This window comes from Lepidochelys olivacea (assembly GCF_965140295.1).
Source record: "Lepidochelys olivacea isolate rLepOli2 genome assembly, chromosome: 2".
Taxonomy (NCBI): Eukaryota; Metazoa; Chordata; order Testudines; family Cheloniidae; genus Lepidochelys; species Lepidochelys olivacea.
In genome coordinates this window covers 191,700,540-191,727,923 of record NC_140412.1, presented here as the reverse complement: position 1 = coordinate 191,727,923, position 27,384 = coordinate 191,700,540, and the positions used below count along the sequence as shown (strand labels likewise).

The 27,384-nt window shown below is 40.4% G+C and overlaps 1 protein-coding gene across 2 annotated transcripts in view; it reads left to right on the top strand.

The window, feature by feature from the left end:
- Positions 1–27,384, top strand: part of DNAJC13 (DnaJ heat shock protein family (Hsp40) member C13) — a 104,399-nt gene that overhangs the window by 11,346 nt on the left and 65,669 nt on the right. For both annotated transcript variants that reach the window (XR_014710214.1, XM_084619020.1), the window contains exons 3-16: positions 12,403–12,478; positions 13,453–13,602; positions 14,825–14,866; positions 16,701–16,901; positions 17,967–18,173; positions 18,267–18,362; positions 18,754–18,845; positions 20,215–20,381; positions 20,492–20,571; positions 20,652–20,821; positions 22,965–23,064; positions 23,448–23,555; positions 24,526–24,681; positions 25,348–25,404. Coding sequence is in view for 1 of the 2 variants with exons in the window: in XM_084619020.1 (XP_084475146.1) it covers positions 12,403–12,478; positions 13,453–13,602; positions 14,825–14,866; positions 16,701–16,901; positions 17,967–18,173; positions 18,267–18,362; positions 18,754–18,845; positions 20,215–20,381; positions 20,492–20,571; positions 20,652–20,821; positions 22,965–23,064; positions 23,448–23,555; positions 24,526–24,681; positions 25,348–25,404 (1,702 nt within the window). In the remaining variant the exon portion in view is untranslated. The remainder of the gene's footprint in view (positions 1–12,402; positions 12,479–13,452; positions 13,603–14,824; positions 14,867–16,700; positions 16,902–17,966; positions 18,174–18,266; positions 18,363–18,753; positions 18,846–20,214; positions 20,382–20,491; positions 20,572–20,651; positions 20,822–22,964; positions 23,065–23,447; positions 23,556–24,525; positions 24,682–25,347; positions 25,405–27,384) is intronic.

Here is a 27,384-nt window from a genome sequence, read left to right as displayed (position 1 = left end):
AATTCAGGATTAGTGTCAGCTCATTCCTCAGCAAAGGCTAGGAGCTCTAAGTCAAAAGTGACCCTCCTCTGCTTGATTGAAGTAGCATCATCATGAATTCTTGGAAGAGGCTAAAGGAAGGACTGATGGCCAAGAACTCTTGAAATAAAACTTGTCAATATCTGACAGAGTTCTCTGTCCAACAACAATAAAACTCTAAAGCCTGGCAGTTCTACTCAGTCTGCTCTGGGCTACATTATTACTGCCTTGATGCAAAGGACAAGGCTCTGCCTTAAGTCACCACTGTAAAGAGGCCTAATCTCTGAAATCATGATTATTGCTTCAATTGTAAACTCTCAATTAAAATCATAATGGAAAAATTACTCACATCTTTTAAAAGGTACGTATGTTGCCTGAGGGTAATAAGAACAAAAACACTTAATGCTGAACTTAATTAAAAACACACCATTAAAACAAATCTGCAGTTAAATGGGCAAAAGGACATACATGCTATTGCAATAACAAATTTACTGGTAAATAAGCATTTGCTGCAATGTCTTGTGTGGACAAGGATATTTTAAAAAAAAAAAATTTTTTTTTGGTCTGACCTCTTTTCTAAAGGTGCTGAACATTTGTTGTTCTCATTGATGTCATTGACATCAAGGACACAAATGAGAGCTGCAGGGCCTCAACACGTTTGCACATCATGCCACTTACTATATAAAGAGCTGGTAGTGCTGCCTATAGCTAAGGTTGCCCAACGTTTCCCATAATACTTGGCTTTCAATTGTTTATACCTTTGCCAAAGTTTTAAGTTGAGGATAAAATTTTTCATGGTGGGTGTATGTGTCTGGCTTTTTTTTTTTTTTTTTGTTCTAGCAAAAATGGTTCAGCTGGCTCCAAGAACTAGGACATGCAAATACATTGTCTTGTTCATGTTAAAAATTCTTCTAGCTGCTTCTCTGAGAAACCTTAGCACCACCATGCTTTGAAGCAGGGATTTGAAGTTTGGCAATGGTGGGAGTGGGAAAGCACACTGGTTTAGAGATGTGCCTTTTGATGTGCCTCTGTGGAAAAATCACCCAAATCTGGCCAAGTCACGAGCCTCTGAACACATGCGCCCACGCTCACACACTTGTAAGAGCTTGGCAGCTGAAGTCTGTAGAGATTCTGTCTGTGCTGAACATCATTCATCTCAGGGCTGAAGAGACACAGCAGGATTTTTGCTAACTGCTCCTGTCACTGCTAGGGGCTGCTGTGGTGCCATGCACCAGAACTGAGATCAAGGAATCTCTCCCTTGAGTTCAGTGCTCTGCTGCTGGCCTCCAGGCTGTGCAGAAAAGTAAGAGCCACCTGACTTGAATGCAGAGGAGTGAAGAATTTGGGCTGAGTCAGGGGTGTTGCAGGAGCCTGAGAGTATAGGGGCTGGGTGTATTTAGTAGGAGGGTGGCAGGAGCTGGGGCATTGTGGGCATGTAGTTGGTTAGGAGCTGGAGTACAGTGCAGAAGAGTCTATAACCACTATAGACCTCACTCCCCTATAGAACCTCAAATTGAACCCAGGAGTCCTGAATCTGAGTTCCTCTGCTGACAACAAATAGCTATGAAGCACTCTGGCAAAGTGTGTCTCACTCTGTTAATAGTGACTGGTCACAGAGAAAAACGGCCTCCTGCTGCTGCATGTTACTCTATTAACTCAAGCAGTGCAGGTCTTTGCTAAAGGTCCTATTGCTGATGACCCAAGCTGCGGGTGGATAGAATTTTTTTTTTTTTTTTTTCAAATCAGGAAGTTGCATTTTAAAAACAAACCTGCAATTAAAAGAACAATAGGGTTGCAGAGTCAAGCATTCAAATATTAGGAAACTAGCATGCGATAATGTAATTAGACTCTATCATATGGCATGTGCACACGAGGACTGAATTAAGGTTGCACAGGAAACCTTCATTATGACATTTTCAACTCTTGAGTTTGCAACTTTAATGCTCTTTTAATATAGGCTCTTTTGGGTGTATATGTGTAAAGGAGAAATATATGCTTTAGTTAAATTAAAACCTAGTCATATGTGTCACTAAATCTATAATAGACCCCAAATTTTTCTTTAAACTTTTACTAAAGGCAATCTTCTTCCCCCCCAAAAAAGCATTACCATTACAATCAGTTTGTCTTGTTCAGGGTACTATTATTGTAGTGCACACCTTTTTGACTGTTCTTACAAAACCCTGACAATTGCTAACTGTTCCTTAACTTGAATCTTTGCTTACAAATAAGTATAAAATGTCTGTCGAGAGCAGTGGCTCTCAAACTTTTTTACTGGTGACCCCTTTCACACAGCAAGCCTCTGAGTGCGACCCCTCCCCCCCCCAAGTTAAAAACACTTCTTCTAAATATATTTAACACCATTATAAATGCTGGAGGCAAAACGGGGCTTGCGGTGAAGGTTGACAGTTTGTGACCCCCCTGAGGGGTCCCAACCCCCAACTTGAGAACCCCTGGTCTAGAGTAGGGGCATTAGGGGACGAGAGCTGAGGAAGTGTTGTTCTAAGTCAGCCATAAAAATGTTGGCATACTGTGGGGCCATGCGGGTACCCAGCTTTCGTCCCCTAATGCCCCAACTAAAACCTCTCCAGTGCATCATCAAGGATCTACAACCTATCCTGAAGTACGACCCATCACTCTTTCAGATCTTGGGAGACAGGCCAGTTCTTGCTTACAGACAGCCCCCCAACCTGAAGCAAATACTCACCAGCAACCACACAACAAAAACACTAACCGAGGAACCTATCCTTGCAACAAAGCGCGTTGCCAACTGTGTCTGCATATCTATTCAGGGGACGCCATCATGGGGCCTAATCACATCAGCCACACTATCAAAGGCTCTTTCACCTGCACATCTATTAATGTGATATGTGCCAGCAATGCCCCTCTGCCATGTACGTTGGCCAAACCAGACAGTCTCTACCTAAAAGAATAAATGGACACAAATCAGACGTGAAGAATTATAACATTCAAAATGCAAACTAGGTACCTTTTTGTAAAGCGCTTCAACATGCTGCTTTTTAACCTCCCCATGCAGACCCTGCTGGCATGCTCTAAAAAAAAAAAAAAGCTACTCACTTTCTTGGAAATGTTGTTCTTCGAGATGTGGTGTTCATGTCCATTCCAAGCAGGTAGGTGGATGCCGTGTGCACACCAGCCGGAATATTTTTCCCCTAGCAGCGTCCGTAGGGTCAGCCTGGGGCGCCCCCTGGAGTGGCGCCTTCATGGCGCCCAATATCGGGGCCCCGCCGACAACAGTTACGAGAAAGTGAGTAACCGTTTTTTCTTTGAGTGATCGTTTATGTCCATTCCAAGCAGGTGATTCACAAGCTAGAGCTCAGAAGGTGGGGTCGGAGTTATCCACAGAAAAGAGCATGGCTCGCCCAAAAGCTGCATCGACCCTGGACTGTCCTGTAATTGCATAGTGCGACGTAAATGTATGTATCGAGAACCACGTGGCTGCCCTGCAAATTTCCTGAATAGGGACTTGTGCCAGGAATGCCGCAGAGGAGGCCTGGGCCCTGGTAGAGTGAGCGGTTATCTGCGGAGTGGGCTCCTTTGCCAGGGTATAGCACTCCCTTACGTAAAAGAATAGATAGACACAAATCAGACGTCAAGAATTATAACATTAAAAAACCAGTTGGAGAACACTTCAATCTCTCTGGTCACTCGATTACAGACCTAAAAGTCACAATTCAGCAAAAAAAACCTTCAAAAACAGACTGCAACGAGAGACTGCTGAATTGGAATTAATTTGCAGACTGGACACCATTAAATTAGGCTTGAATAGAGACTGGGAGTGGATGTGTCATTACACAAAGTAAAACTATTTCCCCATGTTTATTCACACCCCCCCCCCCCACTATTCCTGACACATTCTTGTGAACTGCTGGAAATGGCCCACCTTGATCATCACTACAAAAAGGGTATATATGTGTGTGGTTTTTTTTCTCTCCTGCTGGTAATAGCTCACTTTAAGTGGTCACTCTCATTACAGTGTGTATGGTAATGCCCATTGTTTCATGTTCTCTATGTATATAAATCTCCCCACTGTATTTTCCACTGAATGCATCCGATGAAGTGAGCTGTAGCTCACGAAAGCTTATGCTCAAATAAATTGGTTAGTCTCTAAGGTGCCACAAGTACTCCTTTTTCTTTTTGCAGATACAGACTAACACAGCTGCTACTCTGAAATCAGACAAAGTGGTAGCTTTTAAAAATGTAGCTTTATTTTTTGCTTTACCTTAGTGTGAAGATCTGAGCAACAGAATTAAAACCTTCTATAAAAAGCTGTTTTCATATAGCAATTTAGCTATATGTCTACTTAAACTTTTTATAGGCAGTTTTCTGGTACAGGCTGTATCTGAAACAAAGTACTGGCTTTAGCTGGTACTGGAGTTTATCCTACAGTGCTATTTCATACTAGATAATCATGAAAAATAACTTTTTATAAAATCACTAGTATCTAAAATTGTACACACCAGCCTCTTCTCATACTGTGTGCAGATGTGGATATAAACATGGAGCACAGTCTCTTCTAAACTGCCAGACTATTCTCCTGGAGTGCAGTGAAGAGACTTTTGGATAGCCAAAACTCTGTCTTGCATCCCTGACAGTAGAACACTGTTGGGATTCAAGTTTGAATAGCCTCAAGGAAGAAAATTGGATTTAAAGAGGCTGTGATGTATCCTGCATTTTTATATTTAAATTATAATACAAATAAGTATATTCCTAAGCCTGTGGGCACATCTTCATTAACTAAAACAGTTTATGTTGATTAACATATTGCAGATTATTGTCTGCATGAAAGGACACTCCTGAACTTCACAACTATTCCATTTTAAATTCTGTGGTAACATCGGGGTGGGGGGAGAAGGAAACAAAGGCTATCTTTAAATACAGAATCCTCTTCTCCACCAGCCTCCTAAGGTAAAAAGTCTGAGTGAACAGAGGTTTTGTTCCATGCCTTAAATGCCAACAGACTCTCATTGTTTCTGACCAATGGGGCAAGTGAAATCCAGAATCAAGATCTCTCCATTGAAAATACCCTCCCACCATCTACCAAGGTTCCAATACTGCCAGCTGGTCTTGAAGCTTGACTGCCATAATCTGCTTGGTGAGACGTGGTCTTGCTGGTAACTAGAACCTAAGCTATATGAGGTACTAGTTCTCCAACTGTAATTCATAAAACACTTCCTCACAATCCATAAAATACATGACAGACACAGTGTGCTGGCTTCAATCTTTTTTACAGTTCTACAGATGAACAGACTGCTGCAACAAAGGTAATGCTAGCCTAAAAGTTTTTAAACTTCCTTATTCTGCTTTTTGGTTTTGTGGAATAATCACAAGTTCTTCTACAACATCTTTTACGATATAATACTAATGGACTCTTTCTGAGTTAAGTTTGTTTAAATGCTGCTGAAAAGCCTAGAACATGGACCTTATTCCATTGTTGTGGTCAATATATAAAATGTCCTGCCTGCAGGATCATCTGTGTTATGTGACATACAATATGCCATTTAATTCAGTGGGACACCTGATCTTGAAAAAGTTCTTATTCTAAGTAGTGAATAAAGTACAGATGCAAAACAAAATTAAATCGAGGTTCTGCTTGCTGAATTAAATCTTTCCACCTTGATTCTAAGGCATAATGAGTCAGAATTTCATAGTAACTCTTGGTAATCTTTACTATTCACCTGTTAGTTGTATTGGTTCAGTTTTTCCTACTTGCTACTGTTAGAACAAGAAACCACCAATGAATGAACACATTGAACAATAAAAACAAATGAGCTAAATCAGACTGATATGGAACCATGTTATCAAATGCAATGCCCATCTGTCCAAAAGCTTCTAGATTTTAGCAAAGCAAGTCCCCTGTGATTCACAACTCCACCCATTCACCCTTCTGCACCATGCAGTTGATTACATCTAATAGCTGTTTCACTGTAGTGACCAATAATTCCATCCATTGTTCTTTTCGACTTTCTAGAACATTATAAACGTTTCCTGAAACATAAAAATAATATTGAACTCAATTCCCTTACTTCGTTAGACTAAGTAAATCTTTTTCAGGTTTTTAGAGCCTGATGTTTCTCAGATCAAATATATTTGTGTAAATGAGTAACATAGGATTTTAAAAAATGAAAACACTCTTCAGAAATAAGTTGCATTGATTTATTCTCTAGTTTTTAGGCAAACTTTCCATTTACACCTTTAAAAGATCAATAGAAATGTGTCTTAGGTCTGATTTCAGAGAACTTCTTTTAAATATAACTTTTGACCCAAAGTTTCATTGTCCCTCTTAAACATGAACACATGGGGCTGTTAAGTATTAGCACTCCTTTGATATGGGAAGCACTCTCTTTTTTGGGGCTTTCTGTGGAACCTCATTAGACAAGCGTGTTCCAGTACTTTGCAATACTTCCAAATCTGTATACGGACTACACAAATAACATGTATGTTAAAAAGAAATTGTAGCATGTGTCTTTTAAAAAGAGGACAACTCAAAGTGGAGACATAATTACTCAGTCCACTAAAGTTGTTGAGAAGCTGTTAAAGCAGGAAAGAGCCTCCCACAGCACTAACCACGGTGTTGCTGGATTCAGTTCCCTACCGTGCCATTAACTTCCATGTAACTTTTTGGGCAAGGTCATTTAACCTCTCTGTACCTCAGTTCCCCATCTGTAAAATGAGGTTAATGCTTCCCTACCTCATAGGATGTTGTGAAGATAAATATATTTAAGACTGTCATGCTTTGAGATCTACTGATGAAGAGCACTATATAAGAAATAGGTATTAAGTCAAATGACATCTGATTTGGCTGACTGGTATTCTGTAGGATTTTTTTTGTATGATGCTAATAACATTAAGTATACATCAGTCAATTGAATAGATAATCCCTTATCTGTGGCTCATGAAGAGGTAGGTTACTCAAGAAATTATCAACTTTTAATTTGTTACATTTTTGTAAAGGTGAAGTTTTTGACTTAAAACATAACATTACGGGAGGCTTTGAGACAGGTTTCAGAGTGGTAACTGTGTTAGTCTGTATCAGCAAAAAGTCTAAGGTGCCACAAGGACTCCTCGTTCTAACAAATTTGAGCGTAAGCTTTTGTGGGCCAAAACCCACTTCATTGGATGCATGCTGTATTTTCCACTGCAAGCATCTGATGAAGTAGGCTTTGGCCCACAAAAGCTTATGCTCAAATTTGTTAGTCTCTAAGGTGCCACAAGTACTCCTCATTCTTTCTGGAGGCTTTGAGTGAGACATTAACTCAGGGGTGGGCAAACTACGGCCCGGGGGCCGCATCCGGCCCTTCAGACATTTTAGTCTGGCCCTTGAGCTCCCGCGGAGAAGCAGGGTCTGGGGCTTGTCCTGCTCCGGCACTCCAGCTGGGGAGTGGGGTCAGGGGTGGCCTCTGCTCTGTGCGGCTCCCGGAAGCAGCGCCATGTCCCCACTCCAGCCCCTATGCGTAGGGGCAGACGGGACTCTGCACACTCCCCCCGCCCCAAGCGTGGCCCCTGCAGCTCCCATTGGCCTGGAACCATGGCTAATGGGAGCTGCAGGGGCAGCGCCTGCGGACAGGGCAGCATTCAGAGCTGCCTGACTATGCCTCTGCATAGGAGGGGGGCGGCGGCGGCGGCTGCTGCTGCTTCCAGGAGCTGCTTAAGGTAAGCACTGGCCAGAGCCTGCACCCCTGCCCCAGCCCTGATCCCTCTCCCATCCTCCAAACCCCTCGGTCCCAGCCTAGAACACCCTCCTGCACCCCCATCCCCTTGTCCCCAGCCCCACCCCAGAGCCCGCATCCTCTGCTGGAACCCTCACCCCCCACACCCAAGCCCTTGCCCCAGCCTGGAGCCCCCTCGTGCATCCTGAACGCCTCATTTCTGGCCCCACCCCAGAGCCCACACCCCCTGCTGGAGCCCTCACCCCCTTCCACGCCCCAACTCCCAATTTCATGAGCATTCATGGCCCGTCCTACAATTTCCATACCCAGATGTGGCCCTCAGGCCAAAAAGTTTGTCCACCCCTGTTTTAACTTGCTATCCTTAGGGAAGGTAGATCTTCTGATGTGTAAGAGCTGTAGTTGGAGTGGTTGGACCCTTCTGTCTGAAGAGAAATTATCTTATTCCTATTTCAAAGAGGTAAACGCTTCTTTCTTCTCATAAACTGTTTGTTTGTTTACTTTTTCCCCTTCTGGTCTCATGGTGATTATTCTGCTAATGATGAACATGAGACTTTTTGGACTATACAGCTTTTAGCATTAGTGGGTGTTGAATATGGAGGAACATTCATAAGCATTTCTTCAAGAGCATGCATTAGTGTTGCTGGTAAGACTGGTTCAACTAAGCTTGTCTTGTTGCTTGCATTGGCATAAATAGAGGGAATTGGTTAGAAGGATGCATGGAGGCCTCCATGTTGAGAACAGAGAAAACAAATTTGATATTGATAAGATGTTGCCATAGATCTTCCTGTAAAAGCTGGAAATAAAGAAACACTTAGTGGTTTTGTTCTGCTTTGTACAGCACCTAGAACAATGGGGGTCCTCTGCCATGACTCGGGCTCCTAGATACAGTGCAAATAACTAATAGTTTACTGTCTGGCACTTCTGTCCCCACTGCTATTGATGTAGAATGATGTTGCAAGGTATTGTGGTCCTAGCTCACAAACATGAACCATTCCTTCCCCCTCTATTAAGAGACTTTATTTTCCTGTTCCTGAACTTTCAGGAGCCTGGATTAGTGAAGCTGAGCCCAGAAAGGACATTTTGGTATAGGCCGTAGTCTCATTCCTTTTCCAAATTCTTAAATTTAAGCTTATTGCTTTTGCTATAGATCTTGTCCAGAAAGGCTCCTAAAAGGGAGCTACCAGGTTAAGTGACTTTACAAATTAAGTCCTCACTCAAGTTGCTAGTGATCTCCCTGTGACCTCTGACGCTTCTTTGGTCTCTGAATACACCTCTCACAGATAATGGCCTTGTGCCTTAGCCCTTTCTACAGTGGAATCCTGTGATTCCCCCTCTTTTCCAGGATTGTCTTCACTGCAGTGTTAACTCATGGTATAACTCGAGTGTTGGCCCTATTCCAGCTCATGTCCACATGCAGCTCTCTAGCTGGAATTAGGTGGGACCTTAAATTCAAGTTAGCTGGCCTGTCGGGGTGTGGGTTAAATCTCCAGTGCTGCTGACAATCCAGTACAGTGGTGGGGATTCAGCTACCTAGCTCAAGTTAGCACAAGTCATCAGCTGCTAATCCAGTCATTCTATTGGTAAGCGAGACCTTACCTTAACTGTTAAAGGTGCATTTTTACTTTTGGCTTGTGTAGTGTATTTTTCTTCATTGCAATAGTTAGCTTAAATGAGAGTAGCCACACTGTGAAACGCTCAATCTATCCACTGATTTAGGCCTTATCCTCACTGCAAAAGCAGAGGTGGGCTTGCCTGCCTTATAGTCTTTACCAGCTTAGAGATTCAGTGCAAGCTGACAGATGAAGTTCTTCAACCAGCAACGCTAGCTAAACAGACAGAAGCACTCTTGTGTGAGCATAGCTGTCTACATCCGGGTTTTTGCTGGCATAGCTGTGTGGGGGAGAGTGTTTTATTTTCATGCTCCTAGCCAACATAGCAATGCTGGCAAAACTTTGAAGTGTAGACTAAGCCTGTGTGACATAAGTGAGCTCAAAAATACTTCTCAAAATATTTCTCAAAAATACTTGCTTTGCGTAGAGGGGCCTAACTATATTTGGAAGAATTATAAGTAAAAGGTACCCATCTACCACCAGCTAGTTAGTTTTCTCCTACTACTAAAACAACTGGTGCTTTTCTAGGCCTAGTTCACTTTATTTCACTATTTGTTGCAACCTACTCTTTAGTTTAACTGACAGTTAATTACATTGGTGATATTGCTGTGGTCTGTTCAGAAGTTCTGTAAATTCAGATTTTGTGTCTGTGCTCATCATTGCAAACCAGAGGATTGAAGGTTTGTAAAAGTAGCTAAAATGTAAAGGAAGCAGCTTAGATGCAGCTCCATAAGAGGATGAAACAGATCACTCCACAGGGTTATATGGGGCCTCGGATACATAGGATGATGTCCATGCTATGGAGGTTTTGACAGCCATACCCCTAATTCATGTTTGAAAGGTGATGTAAATGTAAATTACCATTTTGTTCATCTCCCCGTGATTATACAAAGTCAATATTTTTTATTTAATTCTAGAACGTAAAGCAGAATTCTTGTATTTCAGCATCCTGACTGCTAACAGAACTGAGAAGTGAGGAGAACAGAATGGTCGTCTTGACAATATCCCTATAAGGATAGAATAGATACCATGAGAGTTTGCATTCATGGATCTATTAAGTTTTTATAAGATAAACAGTTTCTATTCAAGAGCTCTTTCTGGGTACTCTAAGTATTTGAGTTGTCAACTGTTTCTGTACTTGCACCTTATTTTATTTTCAAACAATGATTTATATTGTAAACCAAGTATAGTAGAGGTTAGTAAACACTTCAGAAGTTCATTGAACTTGCTCAGAGTCAAATCTAGTTCCTTGATTTCCCTCATCCCTCAAATTATAGCTTCTAAATGTTCAGTATTGTTACTGGAAATATAATTTAATGTGCATAATCTATAGCATACAAAAAAAGCTGTGAACAAATGGAAGTGTGTAAATCCTTCCTCAGACTAATCAGATTTGATTTATATTCAGTCATCAAATACTAATATTTCAAAAAGATATAATGGTGTAACTGACAAAAGCAAGGAAAATATAATTAAAAGTAACTTGTAAAACTAGTCTCTTGGGGGGGAAAAATGTAATTTCTAACACGGTGTCTTAACATTAGGCAGTATTGAAATGACACCTTGAATAAAGGTAACTTTTTATTTCTCCTCCTAGGGTTGCTTGTTTCTGAAGATACTCATAACTAATTGAGGAATATCTTTCAAGTAGTAAAACTGAGTGCTGCCAGACCCTGCTTACTGACTTTTCACCTTTTAGAAATCTTAAACTGACTTGTGTGTAAAATATTTATTGAAGGTGCTTTCTGGAAACTACCTCTTTCACTTACTTGGTCATTTAACTTTCTGTCCACCCAAAGCCTCTTGCTTCCAGGCACCTTGAATAGGCACTAAAGGTCATTGCATCACACAGAATACACATGATATAAAGAACAGCTTCACTTTGAGACCCTCCTCCAGTTCACTTGTCTATTCACTGAAAAATGTATCTGCCTGCTTGCCTCTGCAATTCAAAGGAAATCTTTCCTGTTTACCATTCCACCATGATCCAGAGAAAAGTATCTCCTTAATACCTCCTCTGCTGATGGGAAATCCCACTATACCTACCTTATCCATAGTTAACAGTCAGCCCTGAGATGAACTCCTGCCATACCATTTGCAGCCACGTTGAGTAGAGGGTTCTTGGTAGCTGAAACATGCTGAGGAATGTAAATGTCTTTCATATGTGTGAAGTCTGTATGTAAAATATAGTTAGTCTAATTACAAATACTTTCGATGAATTATACTGGGGTAGGGAAACGGGGTATGACTTAAAGATGTTTGTAGAACTCTAATTCCAGATTTCTAGCTGTTGTATTTGCGTAAACGTTAAAATGCTGATTTACAAACACAGATTGATCTTGAAGTTAGAGGTGTTACTCTTTTAAATAAGATTTGTACAGATGATCTATACTAAGTGCTTGCTTCAAACTAGCAGCTGATAGATTTGGACCAGTGGGCTTTTCTTTGAACCACACAAACCATCAAACTTCTGGTGCAGCTTTTGTATACTTTCGTTGTTGTGGTGTTTGTTGAACTATGTCAGTATAGTTCCTTGGAGAAGAGTATTCAAGTAGTTACTGTTAGTTGGAAGCTGTGTTCTACATTCAGAATTCTCAATTTATGCTATTTTGAATTTGTGAATATCCATTTTCTCCCTCTTTTTTTTTGCCTTTCTACATATAGTCATGTTGGTGAAAATATCCATTGCAAGTTTCCCATTGGTATTTTGTACTTGTCAATGCATGTTATTGGAGTTTTTGGGCTTAGATCTTCCTGAGCTTGGCAGGGAGGGAGAGAATGCTGCAACAATTAAATATTCTTAAACCTTTCCTTTCTCTTCTGTTCACCAACCACATTGGAAAAGAGGCAAAGACGAAGGTATAAAAGAGTACTCTAGCAAACTTAATCCTTTATATTGAGAAATAATAGCATACTCACTTTATTAAGTCTGGCCATTCTCATTGTAATGGTTAGTGACTATGATTAGGCTTATGTTGGTTCTGTCCTAATGGGTGATTAGTGTATTTATCTGTACACATTTTGCTTTTTTTTATGAGATTTCAGGAAAATACTTTTAAACTAAATACTTTCTTGGTATGCTTTAGGTATAAGAGAGTCTTCTCAGTTGGAACCCATGCCATCACTACGTACAATCCGAACACACTAGAAGTTACAAATCAGGTAATGATAAATGTAGTAATAGCCTTCTTGGATACATTAAGATATCCTAATGCAATCTGAGTTCATGTTAATATTCTTCTGACTTGTCCTCTCCTTAATATTTGAGTGTGGTCAGCTATGTTTTACAGAAGGTTCTCTCTTGTGATAAACACTAAGCATAACTAAAATGGGTGTCAGTTCCACTAAATACATGATTGGGCACTGTGGTGACTTGGCTTGCTCAGGCAAACTGTCCTTTTATAGGCTAAAGAAAAGTAGCTGATGCAATAGTTAACAGTTTAAATGGTGATTTGGTGTTTTTTGAAGCTTGTATAGTCTTCTTTGTTCTGTTACACAATAGAACTAAAATTGTTACTTAGTAAAACAATCTCCTTCAACTTCCCTTTTTGTGTGTGTGCTATCTCAGGACTACTTGGCAGTTCCAGTGTCCTTGAAGGGAATCACTGCAGAGCAGAGATCTACAGGGTCACAAATTTTACCCAACTTTGCACTACTCCATCCTTGTTTGCTTGGATCCTTGTGCTTTTTCATTAGTCGAAATGTTGGCTTTTTCTTGAGCTTTTGAATTCCTAGCTACCACTTTGCATCTGATGAAGTGAGCTGTAGCTCACGAAAGCTTATGCTCAGATAAATTGGTTAGTCTCTAAGGTGCCACAAGTACTCCTTTTCTTTCAGCAGAGAGTGAATGCATTGCATTGAGCTTCCTCATCAAACTTGAATGCTTAGTCATAAAACCGATGTATATGCTATTTGTTGCCCTATTTAGTTACTCTGTACCTTTATTTTAATCACAAACTAGAGAGTTGGGTTTTGTTGTTATAACCTTAATTGTTAAAAACAATTAAGCCCTCTTATAAAGAGACCTAAGGTACAAATATACCCTTAAATACCTGTTTCACTACATTTGGATATAAAAGATTCTATTTCTTACATTAATTGAAACTTGTCAAGTGACCTTAATTTGTTTACCTTAGTGGCCTTATGGAGATCTTTGTAGTATCGGCCCTGTTGGAAAGGGGCAAGGAACAGAATTCAGCCTCACCTTTCGTAAGGGGAGTGGAAAGAAGTCTGAAACACTTAAGTTTTCTACAGACCATAGGACAGAACTCATTACAGAAGCGCTGGTAAGAACTAGTTATTTGGCTATTCAGCCAATTTAAGATATGTTACTGTATTTCTTATTAAATCTAATAATATTGTATGTTCACTTTGGATTTTATGTGATGAGAAGGAAAGCTGCTGTGCTTGTATATTAAAATGGATATTCATATACTTGGACTACGGTGTTCATTGAAATAACTTGTATGTAAGACTCCAATTTACTGGATGCATTAGACTGGTGATACTCAGACCTCAATGGTTTAGGAGCCAAATTAGTGATCACTATTACCCAAAAGAGCCACAGTAGTGTGAATGTTTCATTTACTATAGTACTAAATATTTTATATTCTCACAGCAAGTAAGTTAATAACTTAATGCAGGTTGATGATTTTATTGGTTAATAACCAGGGGTGAAAGTAACTTAAATCTCCTACTGGTACGCAATGCTGCCAGGCCCCTGGGCACGGTGTAGGAGGCCCAGCTCCAGGCCACCAGAAGTTGCGGAGTCTCAGGTGGAAGGGGTGGGGCCAGTGGTGTTGGAACAATTTTTTGGGTTCGGGTGTTGAGCTGCACCTCCTTCTGTCCCTGTCCACACGCCTCACCATCCTAGGCTGGGATCACAGCTGGGGGAGGCTGCAGAGCCCCAGGCTGGGGTCAGGAACGGGGGCCGGTTTCAGGGATCCTGGATGGCAGCAGAGGGGCCAGCAGGTGAGGAACTGGGACCCCGGGTGAGGGGCCATGCTGGGCGCAAAGCTTGGGGGTGCTTCCCGTGTTGCCTGGCCTGCGCTGCCTGGGGCTCTGGCCACGGCCCTTTTAAATCGCCCGGCCCCGGGGCAGCTGCCCGTTTTACTCTGGCTGCAGCAACGCTTTAACATTGGCCGTGTACTGGCCTGTACCGGCGGCCGCTTTCTTACCAGTACACCGTACCAGCTTACTTTCACCTTTGTTAATAACACAGTAAAAGCATTCAGATTGATTAATAATTAAATTGCACAGTGTTTTAATATCATACTGCAAAGAGCTGCAGGAGACACATTAAAGAGGTACTTGTGGCTCGTGAGCCTCTGTCTGAGTATCACTGGTGGTGAACAATGGAGCGAATGTATCCGTTTATATAAAACGGTGCCCTTTAAATATACAACTTTTAAATCTTTAAGTTTTAGACTATCCAAAAGAGATTCAAGTCGGAGTCCTTCTGGAATAATTAAAACGACGAATTATTTGTTTTCATTCTCCTTTTTACAGAGATTCAGAACAGACTTTTCAGAAGGAAAAATCACAGGAAGGGCAAGTATCTGGCCTGTCTATATTGGACTACAAATCCAGTCATTTCATAATTACAAATACTGTAAAAACAGACTAATTTCTAGTTGACCATGTCCCTTTATATTTTAAATAGTTACGGCTACCTACTACACCTAAATCTGAATTTCCTGCCAATTTTGTGGTTTTGTAATTTTCTTTTTTTTTTTTTTTTTAAATGTTGTGAGATGAACATTATGGGAGAACTCTCCATAGAGAGCAGAGAGGTAATGTACTGGTAACTGCACAAACTGGAAAAAATATACTTCAAGGGTTGCTACCAAGTTACATTTATGTGGTGTAACCATAGTAGGCAAACTACAGAAGTGCAGATCTATTTCAAAAATTACTTTAAAAGGAGATTGAATATTATTAATTAGAAATAGTTGAAATTAAAGTGAAGTTATCAGAACACTGTTCAGCAAAGACTTGCATTTGAAAGTAAATGTGTAGTAGCACTTACGTACTTTGGGAGGACTTCACCTCATTTCTAGCCAGTGTGAAGGGGAGGAAAAAAGAGAATTCTTGGTGTATAGTGGGAGTTGGGGAAAAGTTCCAAGCATATCTTCTCAAATGGATTTATGGAGAGCTTGAAAGAGCTTACTGGAAACTAGCTACTGAATCTCTCTGTAGTACGTCAGCTTATGAGATTTATGCATTTAACACCCATACCTTGACACGTGGTTTCACATCCACTGGTTTCCCTGGAATGCATCTTAATAGGTCTTCTGTCTTGATGGCTTTGTTCATTTATATCCTTTTGAGTGTCTAGAAGCCTATTACCATTCTAGGACTACACCAAGTAGGACTTTTTTGAAGGGATACTTACTAAACAAGTATTCCATAGCACTATTATAGAACAATCAAGATTCTAATGGCTGAAATGTGTTGGGGATTCCCTGTCTAAGGCTATGTCTATGCTGCAATGTAAACCCAGGGTTTGTAGGACTTGAGTCAACTGACCCATGATAGAGAACCCTGGGTTTGAGTGTCTACATAGCATTTAAACCCTGCATTTAAGGCTCTTCTAACTCGTGCTAAAACTTAGGGCTCTGGCGTCCGGCAGTGCTCAGACCCAAGTCAGAGTAACCATATGCCAGAGTCCCTAGTGTCCCCTGCAGAATGTGGCTTCTCTAGCCCTACAATCAAGGTGCACTGTGGGAAAACTTTACTGCCTACCCTGCACATTACAGGAAGCTTGAACAGATCACCCAACCCAGGAGGCTCTCTGATCACCACTCTCTGCAAGCACACTATCAGAAGAGAATAGGTTAACACTCACCTGAGCTGCTCCCATTCACCAAGGGGGGGTAACTTCAGTTCTCAGAGTGGATTGCAGGTTGTTGGGATAGTTGTCTCATGGAACTGTCATACTTCTGGATGACTCCCAGGACCTGAGTCAAGCGAGGCTGCAGCCACACTGCAAAGCAATAAGGCTTGGACCCCTGGGTTCCAGCTGGACTCTACCTTGAGTCCTCCTACCTTGCAGGATCCCAGGACCCTGGGTCTGAGCACTGGGTTAGCACAATTTCAGTATAGATGCGGGGAGGGAATAGGCTTGAGCCCAGGCTCATGTTTCAGTGTGAATAGACCGTAAGTGAACAGTGTGTCAGGTCTGGGTTAATCTTATATCAATTACAATGTAAAGATAGGTCAAACCATGCTGTGCTGTCATGGCTTTCAGATTTATTGGGGACACTTGCTTGATCATACAAAACCATCTCAAATTAAAGAACTGTTATGTGTAGATGTAGTCCTCAGGAGGTGAAGAAATATTTTTGGTTTTCTCTGGACTTAACAGCAGTTCCTTCTTTCATAGAGATACAACTGTTATAAGCATCACTGGAGTGACGTGAGAAAACCTGTGATTCTGGAAGTGACTCCTGGAGGGTTTGATCAAATTAATCCTGCAACTAATAAAGTCCTGTGTTCCTATGACTACAGAAATATTGAAGGTTTTGCTGATCTCTCTGACTATCAGGGAGGTTTCGCTATACTTTATGGAGGATTTAGTAGATTGGTGAGTATTATAACATTTTAGACATATGTATATCAAGTCATGAGAAGTTTTTTACATAAACAGAATAAGTATGAGGCTGTCTCATTCTCCTGCCTGTAAGTTCAAATCACTACATGGCAGATAATAAATGGCTTGTAGATTGAATAGTTTGGTAAGTTCAACAGGGCCAATTATACAACATTTTAATATTGGTAGTGTTGTAGCCATGTTGGTCCCAGTGACAGTTGGCAGTGACATTGGGCCAACTTCTGTTGGTGAAAGAGACAAGCTTTTAATCTCCACAGACCTTGAAAGCTTCTTTCATCAACAGAAGTTGGTTCAATAAAACATTTAATACAGAATTCTGTCCAAGTCCCCTTGAGTACTAACTGGGAGACTGGCTATTATCTGCCTGTGTATAAACTTGAGTGGAACAAGTTAAAATGAGGGAGCAGAGAACCCATACAGCCATGCAGAATTAAAATAAAAATCTTAAGCCATTTATTGTGGACTACACTGCAAGCAATTGAATGGTGTGCAGCAAAATAAGATAGCTCTGCAATAGGAATTACTTTAAACTTTTTAGATTCTTTACATCACTGTTGCCACAATTGTTTTAATTTTCTATTTATTAAAGAGGGAAACATGAGTTAAGCGATTCAAGACATACTGAGTTTCTTATTTCTTTTTTACAAAAAACTTACAATGGGTATTGTTGATTATTAACTTCTGAATAATACTTTATTTCTGATTATTTTAGGAAAATGTCTTTTTACTTAAAATATTTTTATAACCATTTTAACTAGTGAGGTCAAGTTACAAAGTGCTGAGGAGAAATGTTAATTCTTTATTGTCCTAGTGTTTCCAGTTGTGTGGAGGAGGGAAAGTATGTCATTTGTTCAAGTTAACAACATTCACTAGTAAATGATACTAATAAAAAAAAAATCAGACGGTCATGCAATATAAACAAGTTCACTTTTTTTATAACTATTAAGAAACTTTAAGCCTGAGCTGATTACAGCTGATGTTCAGTTTTCTTATTTTTTGTGTTAAACTTACCTAAATATATCTTCCTAAAATTTGCAGCACATGTTTGCATCTGAGCAAAGGGAAGAAATTATCAAAAGTGCAATAGAACATGCTGGCAATTATATAGGCATCTCTCTCCGAATAAGGAAAGAAGCTTTAGAATTTGAGCAATACTTGAGCCTTCGCTTTGGGAAATACAGCAATGATGAATCTATCACATCTTTAGCAGAATTTATTGTTCAAAAAATAACACCTAGACATTCGGTAAGGTCTACAAACTTAGACTACATCTTATTTGTTTGATTTATTAGGTGGCTAAAAAAGAGGTCCCCTTTTCTAACATGTTTTTTCTTTAAGGAACCTGTGAAAAGAATATTAGCCCTTACAGAAACTTGCTTAGTAGAGCGGGATCCTGCTACGTATAATATTGTGACACTGAAACCTCTAGGAGAGGTAGGTGACAATCCTGTTTAGAATAATACATTTTGACTATTAAAATACAATATTCTATAGTACTACTGCAACATGACAATTAAAATTGAAGTTCACTTATTAGTACTATTTACTGTGTTCATTCTGTCAGACCCCATTTTCTAAAGATGCAGAAACCATTCTTGGGATTCATTTTGAAAAAACCTAAATCAAAAAAGCTGACAAAACAAATTCTAGGAAGTTCTGATTACACTTGCAGTTCTTTTTTGGGGGGGGTCATTTCCTTGAAACTTGAGTATATATTGTAACATTGAGCATTGGTTCAACAATTCACTTCCTTGACTACCTGAGAATTGCATTAAATGTTTCCTATAAGTGTGGGTGCTCTCATTACATGGCTTCTTCTTTTTAGGTATTTGCACTAGTACGTGACTGTGAAAATCCACAGCTTTTTACCATTGAATTTATCAAGGGACAAATCCGAAGATATTCTTCAACAGAGAGGTATTTTAAAAGTTTGATTACAGGGAAATGTAAATGGGAAATTAGTTGAATGACAAAAATATAATGTAAGCTGTGTGAAGTTAAAAACACCTTCAAGGGCCAAATTCAGACTCACTTCATTCAAAGCCTGCCTTCAATTCTCTGACTTCCCCCTTGAAGATGCCTGTACTACCTCAAACAGATAACATGTGACGTCTCACTTAAATTTGTGAACTCCTTGGTGTTCCATATCTATCTGCTTTCAGTAAATGGGAAAGTGGAAGAAAATTTTTTCTCCTACACTTATATTATCCCATACAGGTGAACAGTTATAGAGGGTCAGTTAGAAATATATATTTTGTCCACTTGGTGTCAAGGTAATTGACGAGGTTTTGAAAAGTTTTGTAGTTAGACGTGCTGTTTAAACAAACTGGAGTGTTAGGAAGTAGGTTGATTAGAGGAGAGAGACAGTATTAACAAGCTCTATCTTGAGAAACAAGTATTGATTGAAAGTTAATATGTTAAATCCTAGATGTTTAGCTGGTAACCATGTGCCAGTACTGTTTACTGTCTGGACTGAATTGGTCTAGTCTCTCCTCTCTCCTCCTCCCCCGCCCTTTCCCCCTCTTTGTCTGTCCACCATACCTGTATGGATTAAATGTGGCTGAGGGCATTATGTAGAGTGGTGGTGCTCAACTTATTACACAGGAGGGCCATATAAACCTAAGCACAAACTTATGGGGGCCAAATAGATTCTACATATTAAGATTTAAAGTCACCTGTATTGATTTATATTTTAAGTTCAGCTTATTTTGTATGTATTTAGTTAGACAATACTGTACATAGAAACAGCCTATTTACACCCTTGTGTAAACTAACATGACAACAGAATGCTAATGAATGAGTTGTTAATATATTGTGTGGAAGCGGGCAGTGGGCCTTCTGAAATGCTCTGGTGGCCTGTGAATGGTCCGTGGGCCATAGGCTGGACACGTCTGATTGTAGAGCAAGGTGCTTGTGTGCAGAAAATAAAGGAATGTAGCACATGCAAGAAAAAATAGGCCAGAAAAATCTAGTCTAGCTGAAATACTACTTTCCTTACCATACTGCACCATCCACTATCACTTAACATATCTCTTATTGTTAGTGGAAGAGTTCCACTATAGTTTTGTCAGGTCATTGGCTCATGCAGTTGTTTGTATTTGGTAGCATTGCATACTTTAAAGAGTGGAAAACCTTGATCTGTGTGAATTCCAGTAGAAATATTGGGCACATGTACTTACGGTTCAGTCAGTGTGCTCAACCTTTTCCTTATAACAATCATAATTTTCCAGTTAAGTGTCTAAATTCACAGGGTAATAAGTGTCTAAACATTTTTCTCTCTTCTCAGAGATTCCCTGTTAGCTAGCTTGCTGGATGGAGTAAGAGCCTCTGGCAATAGAGATGTATGTGTGAAAATGACCCCAACGCACAAAGGTCAGCGCTGGGGATTGCTGAGTATGCCTGTAGATGAGGAAGTAGAGAGCCTTCACCTCCGGTTCTTAGCTGCTCCTCCAAGTAAGCTCAGCTTTTACTGCAGTTCAAAGTGCATTCTTTTTTATAGCACAACATATCTTTAAGCCATTTAAAATATGTAACTCCCAACTACATTTTGTTTCTCATTGCAGATGGTAATTTTGCAGATGCTGTGTTCAGGTTCAATGCTAACATCTCATACAGTGGAGTTCTGCATGCAGTAACACAAGATGTAAGAATTAATTCTCTGCCCAACGTCTTACAGTTTTTGTTACTTTATGCAAGTATTAATGGCTCTTACTCTTTTATTAGGGTCTGTTCTCTGAAAACAAGGAGAAACTGATTAATAATGCCATAACAGCATTACTGTCTCAAGAGGGGGACATTGTAGCATCTAACGCAGAACTTGAAAGCCAGTTCCAAGCTGTGAGACGACTAGTTGCTTCAAAAGCTGGCTTCCTTGCCTTTACTCAGCTTCCTAAGTAAGAGTTTCCTGCTATCCACTTAAATAATGTTCTAAAGGCTTATACTCACTAGTCTCCTTGAAACGTTGAATCTGCATTGAGGTTGGGATCATCCATAATAGCTGAGGCGTCAGAAAAACTTCTATAAAGTCTTACATACATGAAACTGCTACTATAAGGTGGTTGGTACTGGATCACCTGGTAGCGTAAACTGCATCTTGCTGACAGTTTCTAAATTAGGGGTTCTCAACACTAAGCTTTAATCTTTTAGCGTTGCCAGCTATGGTTCTGCTTTTAAGTTATAGTGTATGTTAAATATTTACTGGTGAAACTGATTTTTTTTTTTCTTCCCCCATTGAACAAATATAATGGCTTAATCCAGGGGTAGTCAATAGATGGACTGCCAGACACTCTTGAATGAACCCCAAAATCTTTATTTACTACTTTTCATTATTGTTTTTTGTTTTCTCTGGCTTCTGGACCTTGACTTATACCTTCACCAAGAAATTTGGACTAAAAAATAATTGACTACCTCTGGTTTAATCTTTCTGGTGACACATCAGCTGCAATTACAAATTCCATACATTCCCCAGGGGATAAAAGGTGCAGTGAGCACCAAGCTTAGTGTAAAGTCAGTTACACCTTAGATTGCATGTATTTGAGGGGCAAAAAGAAGTGAAGGAAGTAGGTTTTGAGATGTTGCAAATTGGCATACTCATAATTGGCTTAAAGATTTAAGATGCAATCTTGGAAACCTTTTGACTGACTTTCTGAAGAAATTGTGCATGTCTTGTTCATTTTTGCAATTAGGCTATTTTGTGAAAATGAAATCAGTTTAGCCTTCATTATATGTGTTAAGAGTATGTATGTGGCTTTTAAAAGGTTATTGTGAAAAATTTTATAAATAGAACAAATTGGGCAAATTTAAAATAAAATCTTCTTGTAGCTATACTTTTTCTTTTAAGAACTGAATTCTCTGATTATTTGGGCGTTAGTCTATTGTAAACTCTTCACTGGTCATGTAAAGTGATAGCTAATTTCCTTTGTGCATTTAGTAAGTCCATGTCCTTACTGTAACTACCATTATGTCATACTTTGAACTCTGACTTTGGGCTTTTGGACTCCACTTTCTTTTGGCCATAATGTACGTTGTTTAGTTGAAATGAAAGAAAAGGAAAATATATAGAGAGGTCCTCTAAAGGCTTGTGAACATATGAGCAGTTACACCCCAGCTTGCTCCACGCTAAGTCTACCCCACACCATCCTGCTGGGCTCTAAGGGTATGTCTACACAGCAACTAGACCCACGGCTGGCTGGTGTTAGCTGACTCAGGCTCATGGGGCTCAGGCTTCAAGGCTGTTTCGCTGCTGTGTAGAATTTCAGGCTCGGGCTGGAGCCTGGGTGCTAGGACCCTGCAGCGTGGGAGGGTCCCAGAGCTTGGGCTCCAGCCCAAGCCCGGCAGGCTACACAGCACTGAAAAAGCCCTGCAGCACGAGCTAGAGTCTGCTGGCACGGGCCAGTTGCAGTTTTTCTCTTTGCTGTGTAGACATATACTAACTCTCCATGTGGACCCTGCTGTTGCACACTAAAGATTCTGTAGTGCACTTTGATCTACTCTGCTTTGAAATGGAAGTAGATCAAAGTGAACTTCAGAATCTTTAGTGCACAGCAGAAGGGTCCATGCAGAAACTCAGGCCTTGTCTACACTACGGCTTTAGTCAATATAAATTACGTCACTGGGGGGTGTGGAAAAAACCACCGCATGAGCAACGTAAGTTGCATTGATTTAGCGCGTTGTAGACGCCACTTTGTTGGTGGAGATGCTGTCCTGCCGACACAGCTTCCGTCTCTTGTTGAGGTGGAGTAATTACGTTGACGGGAGAGTGCTCTCCTGTCGACGCAATGTGTCTTCACCTGATGTGATGCAGTGGCACCAATGTAGCGTGCTAGTGAAAATGAGTCATTAGTATGCAGCAGGGTAGCGTGAGGTAGACTTATACCCCAGCTTGCTGCACACTAACAGGTCTTATAGACGAGCCCTAAATACTGAGTGAGCTGCTCAAAGGCTTGATATCAAAGGCTTTTTAGAAAAATATCTTGATACCTAAAATGTAAACGCACTTGCAATATCCATTTTAAATTACCTTTTTTCTTGTGACAGATTTCGGGAACGTCTAGGAGTTAAGGTGGTAAAAGCTCTTAAAAGAAACAATGATGGAGTAACCCATGCTTCTATTGACATGCTGTGTGCTCTCATGTGTGTAAGTGTTTAACTCACAACTATGTTACAGAATAAGATATTTCCTATTTTGAAACTATTAAATGTGTGGATTGCAAGGCTCTGAAAATGGGGTTTGTGTGGAAAGTGTAGTGCATGCGTATCTTGCAGTGTACATAGGATATCCCAGGTTGAAATAGTAGGATATCACATGAGTAGACTTGGTTGTCCATGGTTATTTAGAAGTAGAAATAGGATTCACTCTCCTAACTAGCTTGTTTTCCTTTGTCATGAGTTCACTGTTAGTGTTAAATTTTGGTGGACTGTAGCTTCATTCAGCTACATCAAAAGACTTGTTCAGATCTTTAAGTTTAGTTCGAAGGCTGAAATATGACTGCATTTGTGAATGCTTTCTTTGTCAAATAGCCTATGCATGATGATTACGACTTGAGGCAAGAGCAGCTGAACAAAGCTTCCCTTCTTTCTTCAAAGAAGTTTCTGGAAAACTTATTAGAGAAATTTAATTCTCATGTGGTAAGTCATAGATTAAGGCATAGTTCGTGAAAAAGTACTGAAATATTAAAGGTTGAGGGTTTGACAGGTCATATGTAGCAAGTCCTTTAACGTAAGCTTGTGCGTATCTTTGCCATAAGAGAAGTTTGCACTGGTGGCTCAAACGCAAAAATATATCTGTAATTGATATTGAGGCTGTGTTCAGTCAGTTTGTATCTGGGGAGACGAGTGAAAGCTCTCCACAGAACCTAAGAGCAAGTCTACTCTGCCCTGCTGTTTGCACTAAGGGCATATGAATAGCAGTGTGCACCAAAGTGCTATGCTGTAACTCCCCTGTGTGGATGCTAAAGGTGTGAATTTAAAGGTCCTGAGTTACCAAAGAGGACTAAAGTCATGATAACTCGGGACCTTTAAGTTTGTGCCTGCAACATCCACGCAGAGGAGTTACAGTGCAGCACTTTGGTCCTATTCAAACCCCCTTTGTCCAAAATGCAGGGCTGTGTAGACATGCCCTTAGAGGGCTCTCATCAGCTTTTTTTGAATGTGTTCAGCCTAATATAGGCAGAAAAGCATTCCCGTTAAATCAATCCTTTCCAACAAAACAAACTCCTGCAAGGACTCTAAAAGGACTACTTAGAAACTGTCGCTCCTCTGATCTGTAGTGCTCTGATTTATTTGAGCTTTTTCTGGTTTTCAAAAAAAAAAAACCTTTCAACTCTGTTTAGAGGACTCACTGCTGCTGTGAATCCTTTGTGGGATGCTCTGGAAACTTTTTTTTGTTTTGCCACACTAAAATGATGGCAATGTTTTTTATCTTTCTGTATTTGAAATACTGCTATTTGTTAGCTACAAGTAGAATACAGGTAACGGTGGTGGGGGGAAGTGCGTGTACTCCTTTTGTAGCTCAAGGACAATACTGAAAAATTCTAAGCAAAGATTTTAAAACCAGTTGCTATGATTAAAATTCTTATACACTTCATTTAAATTTCAGGATCATGGGACAGGTGCTCTTGTTATTAGTTCACTTCTGGACTTCCTTACATTTGCCCTCTGTGCTCCGTATAGTGAGACAACTGAAGGGCAGCAGTTTGATATGTTGTTAGAGATGGTAGCATCTAATGGGAGAACCCTCTTTAAGCTCTTTCAGGTGAGACCTTTTTGTTCTCTTACTACCTAAAGCCATACCTATGTGCTAGCAGGAACAGAGGCATTTCAAAAGGGCATGGGCTTCCAGTCACTGATTACAGAGTTCAAAAAGTCTGTGGGGACAGTGGCATTGTGGGATTGTTGCTGGAGAACTCTCTCTGTACCTGTATAAGTAATTGAGCATCCACACAGGCATTTTGCCAGTAGAAGAGTGCTGGTAGAGGGTTTTTTCTGCTCTGGGAACTGGTTTAATTTGACCAACAGAAGCTCAGGGTTTTGTCAGCAGGATTTAAAATTGTGTGTGGCTGCATATAAGGCTGTTCTAGCAAATGGTAAGTTTTGCCTGTAAAACTTCGTAGTGCGGACCAGGCCGAGAAGAATTGTTTCCATATCCATTTGATCATTTCAGTCTTTGAGAGTACCCAGAAAACTGCCAGTAGTGCTCTTGGCATGACTGTAATATGGACTCTTATTCATAGGAACAGGTCAGAGCTCTTAATTTATTTCAGGGGCCCTGAGCTATAAAAATTTGGTAGTTTTTGACCAGAGCTGAATTCAGAACTGCATCCTAGATGAAGTTCAGTTTCCTATCCATTGAACTGTTCGTTTCCCCATAAAAATGGAAGTTACTTTGTGCTGTTGCTAAATTGTAACAAACTCTTTTCAGCACCCTTCAATGGCAATTGTAAAAGGAGCTGGTTTGGTTATGAAGGCAATAATAGAGGTGAGTGTTTTTGTTTTTGTTTTTTTAATAACAATTACTTTGGGATAACATGCTGAGAAGTGTTGAATGTGGCTTTATTTCTTTCCTGAATAGGAAATTGGAATCTGCAGCTTGTCAGTAGTAAAAACCAGTTCCAAGTTTTCAGTGGTAAAGATTTGAAGGACTATAGGAGAATGAGAGTCTATTCTGGCTTGTACATATATAATGTGACAGACTGAATTTTCTTGAACTGAGCTAAACTGTATTGAATTAGGTTTAATACCTTTGAGGTCCATTGCAGTAAAAATGCAGTTGTGTATGTGTTGAGCTGTTGGATATACCTTCTCTAGTAGGAGAGGGATGCTAATGTACCTTCTCCATTATCAGCCTCTTGAAGCTGCCCCCAGGGAGAGGTATGCATATACTAGTTCAAACTGAATTCTCCATGGCTCCTAGACAAGGATTTTTTGGACAAATAGACTGGCTTTAAACGGGCTCAAGACCTTCTTCCTGATCTAGCAAATGGGCCCTCGACAAACGGAGGTCCTCCCCAAGTCCTTAGACAAGGGTTGGAAGGAAGGACTGGGCCTACTGAGACCGATAAGTCTGGGTGTGTGTTCTGAGCTGAAGCTGTGATGTATTTAAAACTCAAAGGAAACCCTTTGGGTCAGCTGTTTTTGAGGGACTGCTCCAGTCAGAGCCCATGTTAGGGTTGGGAAATCTCTGGTAAACTTATTAACATGTGAGTAGGTTTTTATTTTAGGAATAAAATAGGCTTGCATAAGAAGAGCTGTTTGGTAACTTGTAACCATTGACAAGCATTCTGTCAGTCTCTGAAAGCAAGCAGGTGTGTTTGGGAAGCCTGGCTCTGCTGGGAATAACACAGTGAAGGCAGGGACCTGTGCAGCCTGGAAATAGCCCAGTCAGAAGGGAGTGAGAGACAGGTCTTCATCCAAGAAAGGCAGCTGTTGGGAAGCTGTAAGTCAGAGTTGGTGGAAGCCTGAGAGTAGGTGCCCTTGCTGGACCACTGTGGGAAATATGGGTCCAGTTGCCCTGAACTGTGAAGCCCAGCACTGTTAACTAAGTTCAAGTTGCAGATTCTTTAACTGATGGTAGTACACAAGAAAATCCAGCTTTTCTTTCAGATACCAGGTTGAATTTGTGGGGCTGGTTGCTGTGGAGCAAAACATCACTCCTTCTAAAATGAGCAAATTTGGTGTTACTCTAAATATTCCATTTTTAGGTTGTAATGGCTATTTAAACTAATGTCTTATAGCAAATTGACAGGTTTCAGAGTAGCAGCTGTGTTAGTCTGTATCCGCAAAAAGAATAGGAGTACTTGTGGCACCTTAGAGACTAACTAATTTATTAGAGCATAAGCTTTCCTGGGCTACAGATTACTTCATCAGATGCATAGAATGGAACATAAAGTAAGAAGATAGATAGACATAATAGCTCATCTTAATTAGCCTCGTAGAGTTGGTGTGGAAACTTCTACTTTTTCATGTTTGTGTGTGTTATATAATGCGCACGCGCGCACACACACACCATGAAAAGGTGGAAGTTGCCACACCAACTCTAAGAGGCTAAGGTGAGCTATTATCAGCAGGAGGAAAAAAAACTTTTGTAGTGATAATCAAGATGGCCCATTTCAGACAGTTCACAAGAAGGTGTGAGGATACTTAACATGGGGAAGTAGATTCAATTTGTGTAATGACCCAGCCACTCCCAGTCGCTATTCAAGCTCAAAAAGAAAAGGAGTACTTGTGGCACCTTAGAGACTAACCAATTTATTTGAGCATGAGCTTTCGTGAGCTACAGCTACAGCTCACGAAAGCTTATGCTCAAATAAATTGGTTAGTCTCGAAGGTGCCACAAGTCCTCCTTTTCTTTTTGCGAATACAGACTAACACGGCTGTTACTCTGAAACCTATTCAAGCTCAAGTTAATGGTATTTAGTTGGCAAATTAATTCCAGGTCAGCAGTTTCTCGTTGGAGTCT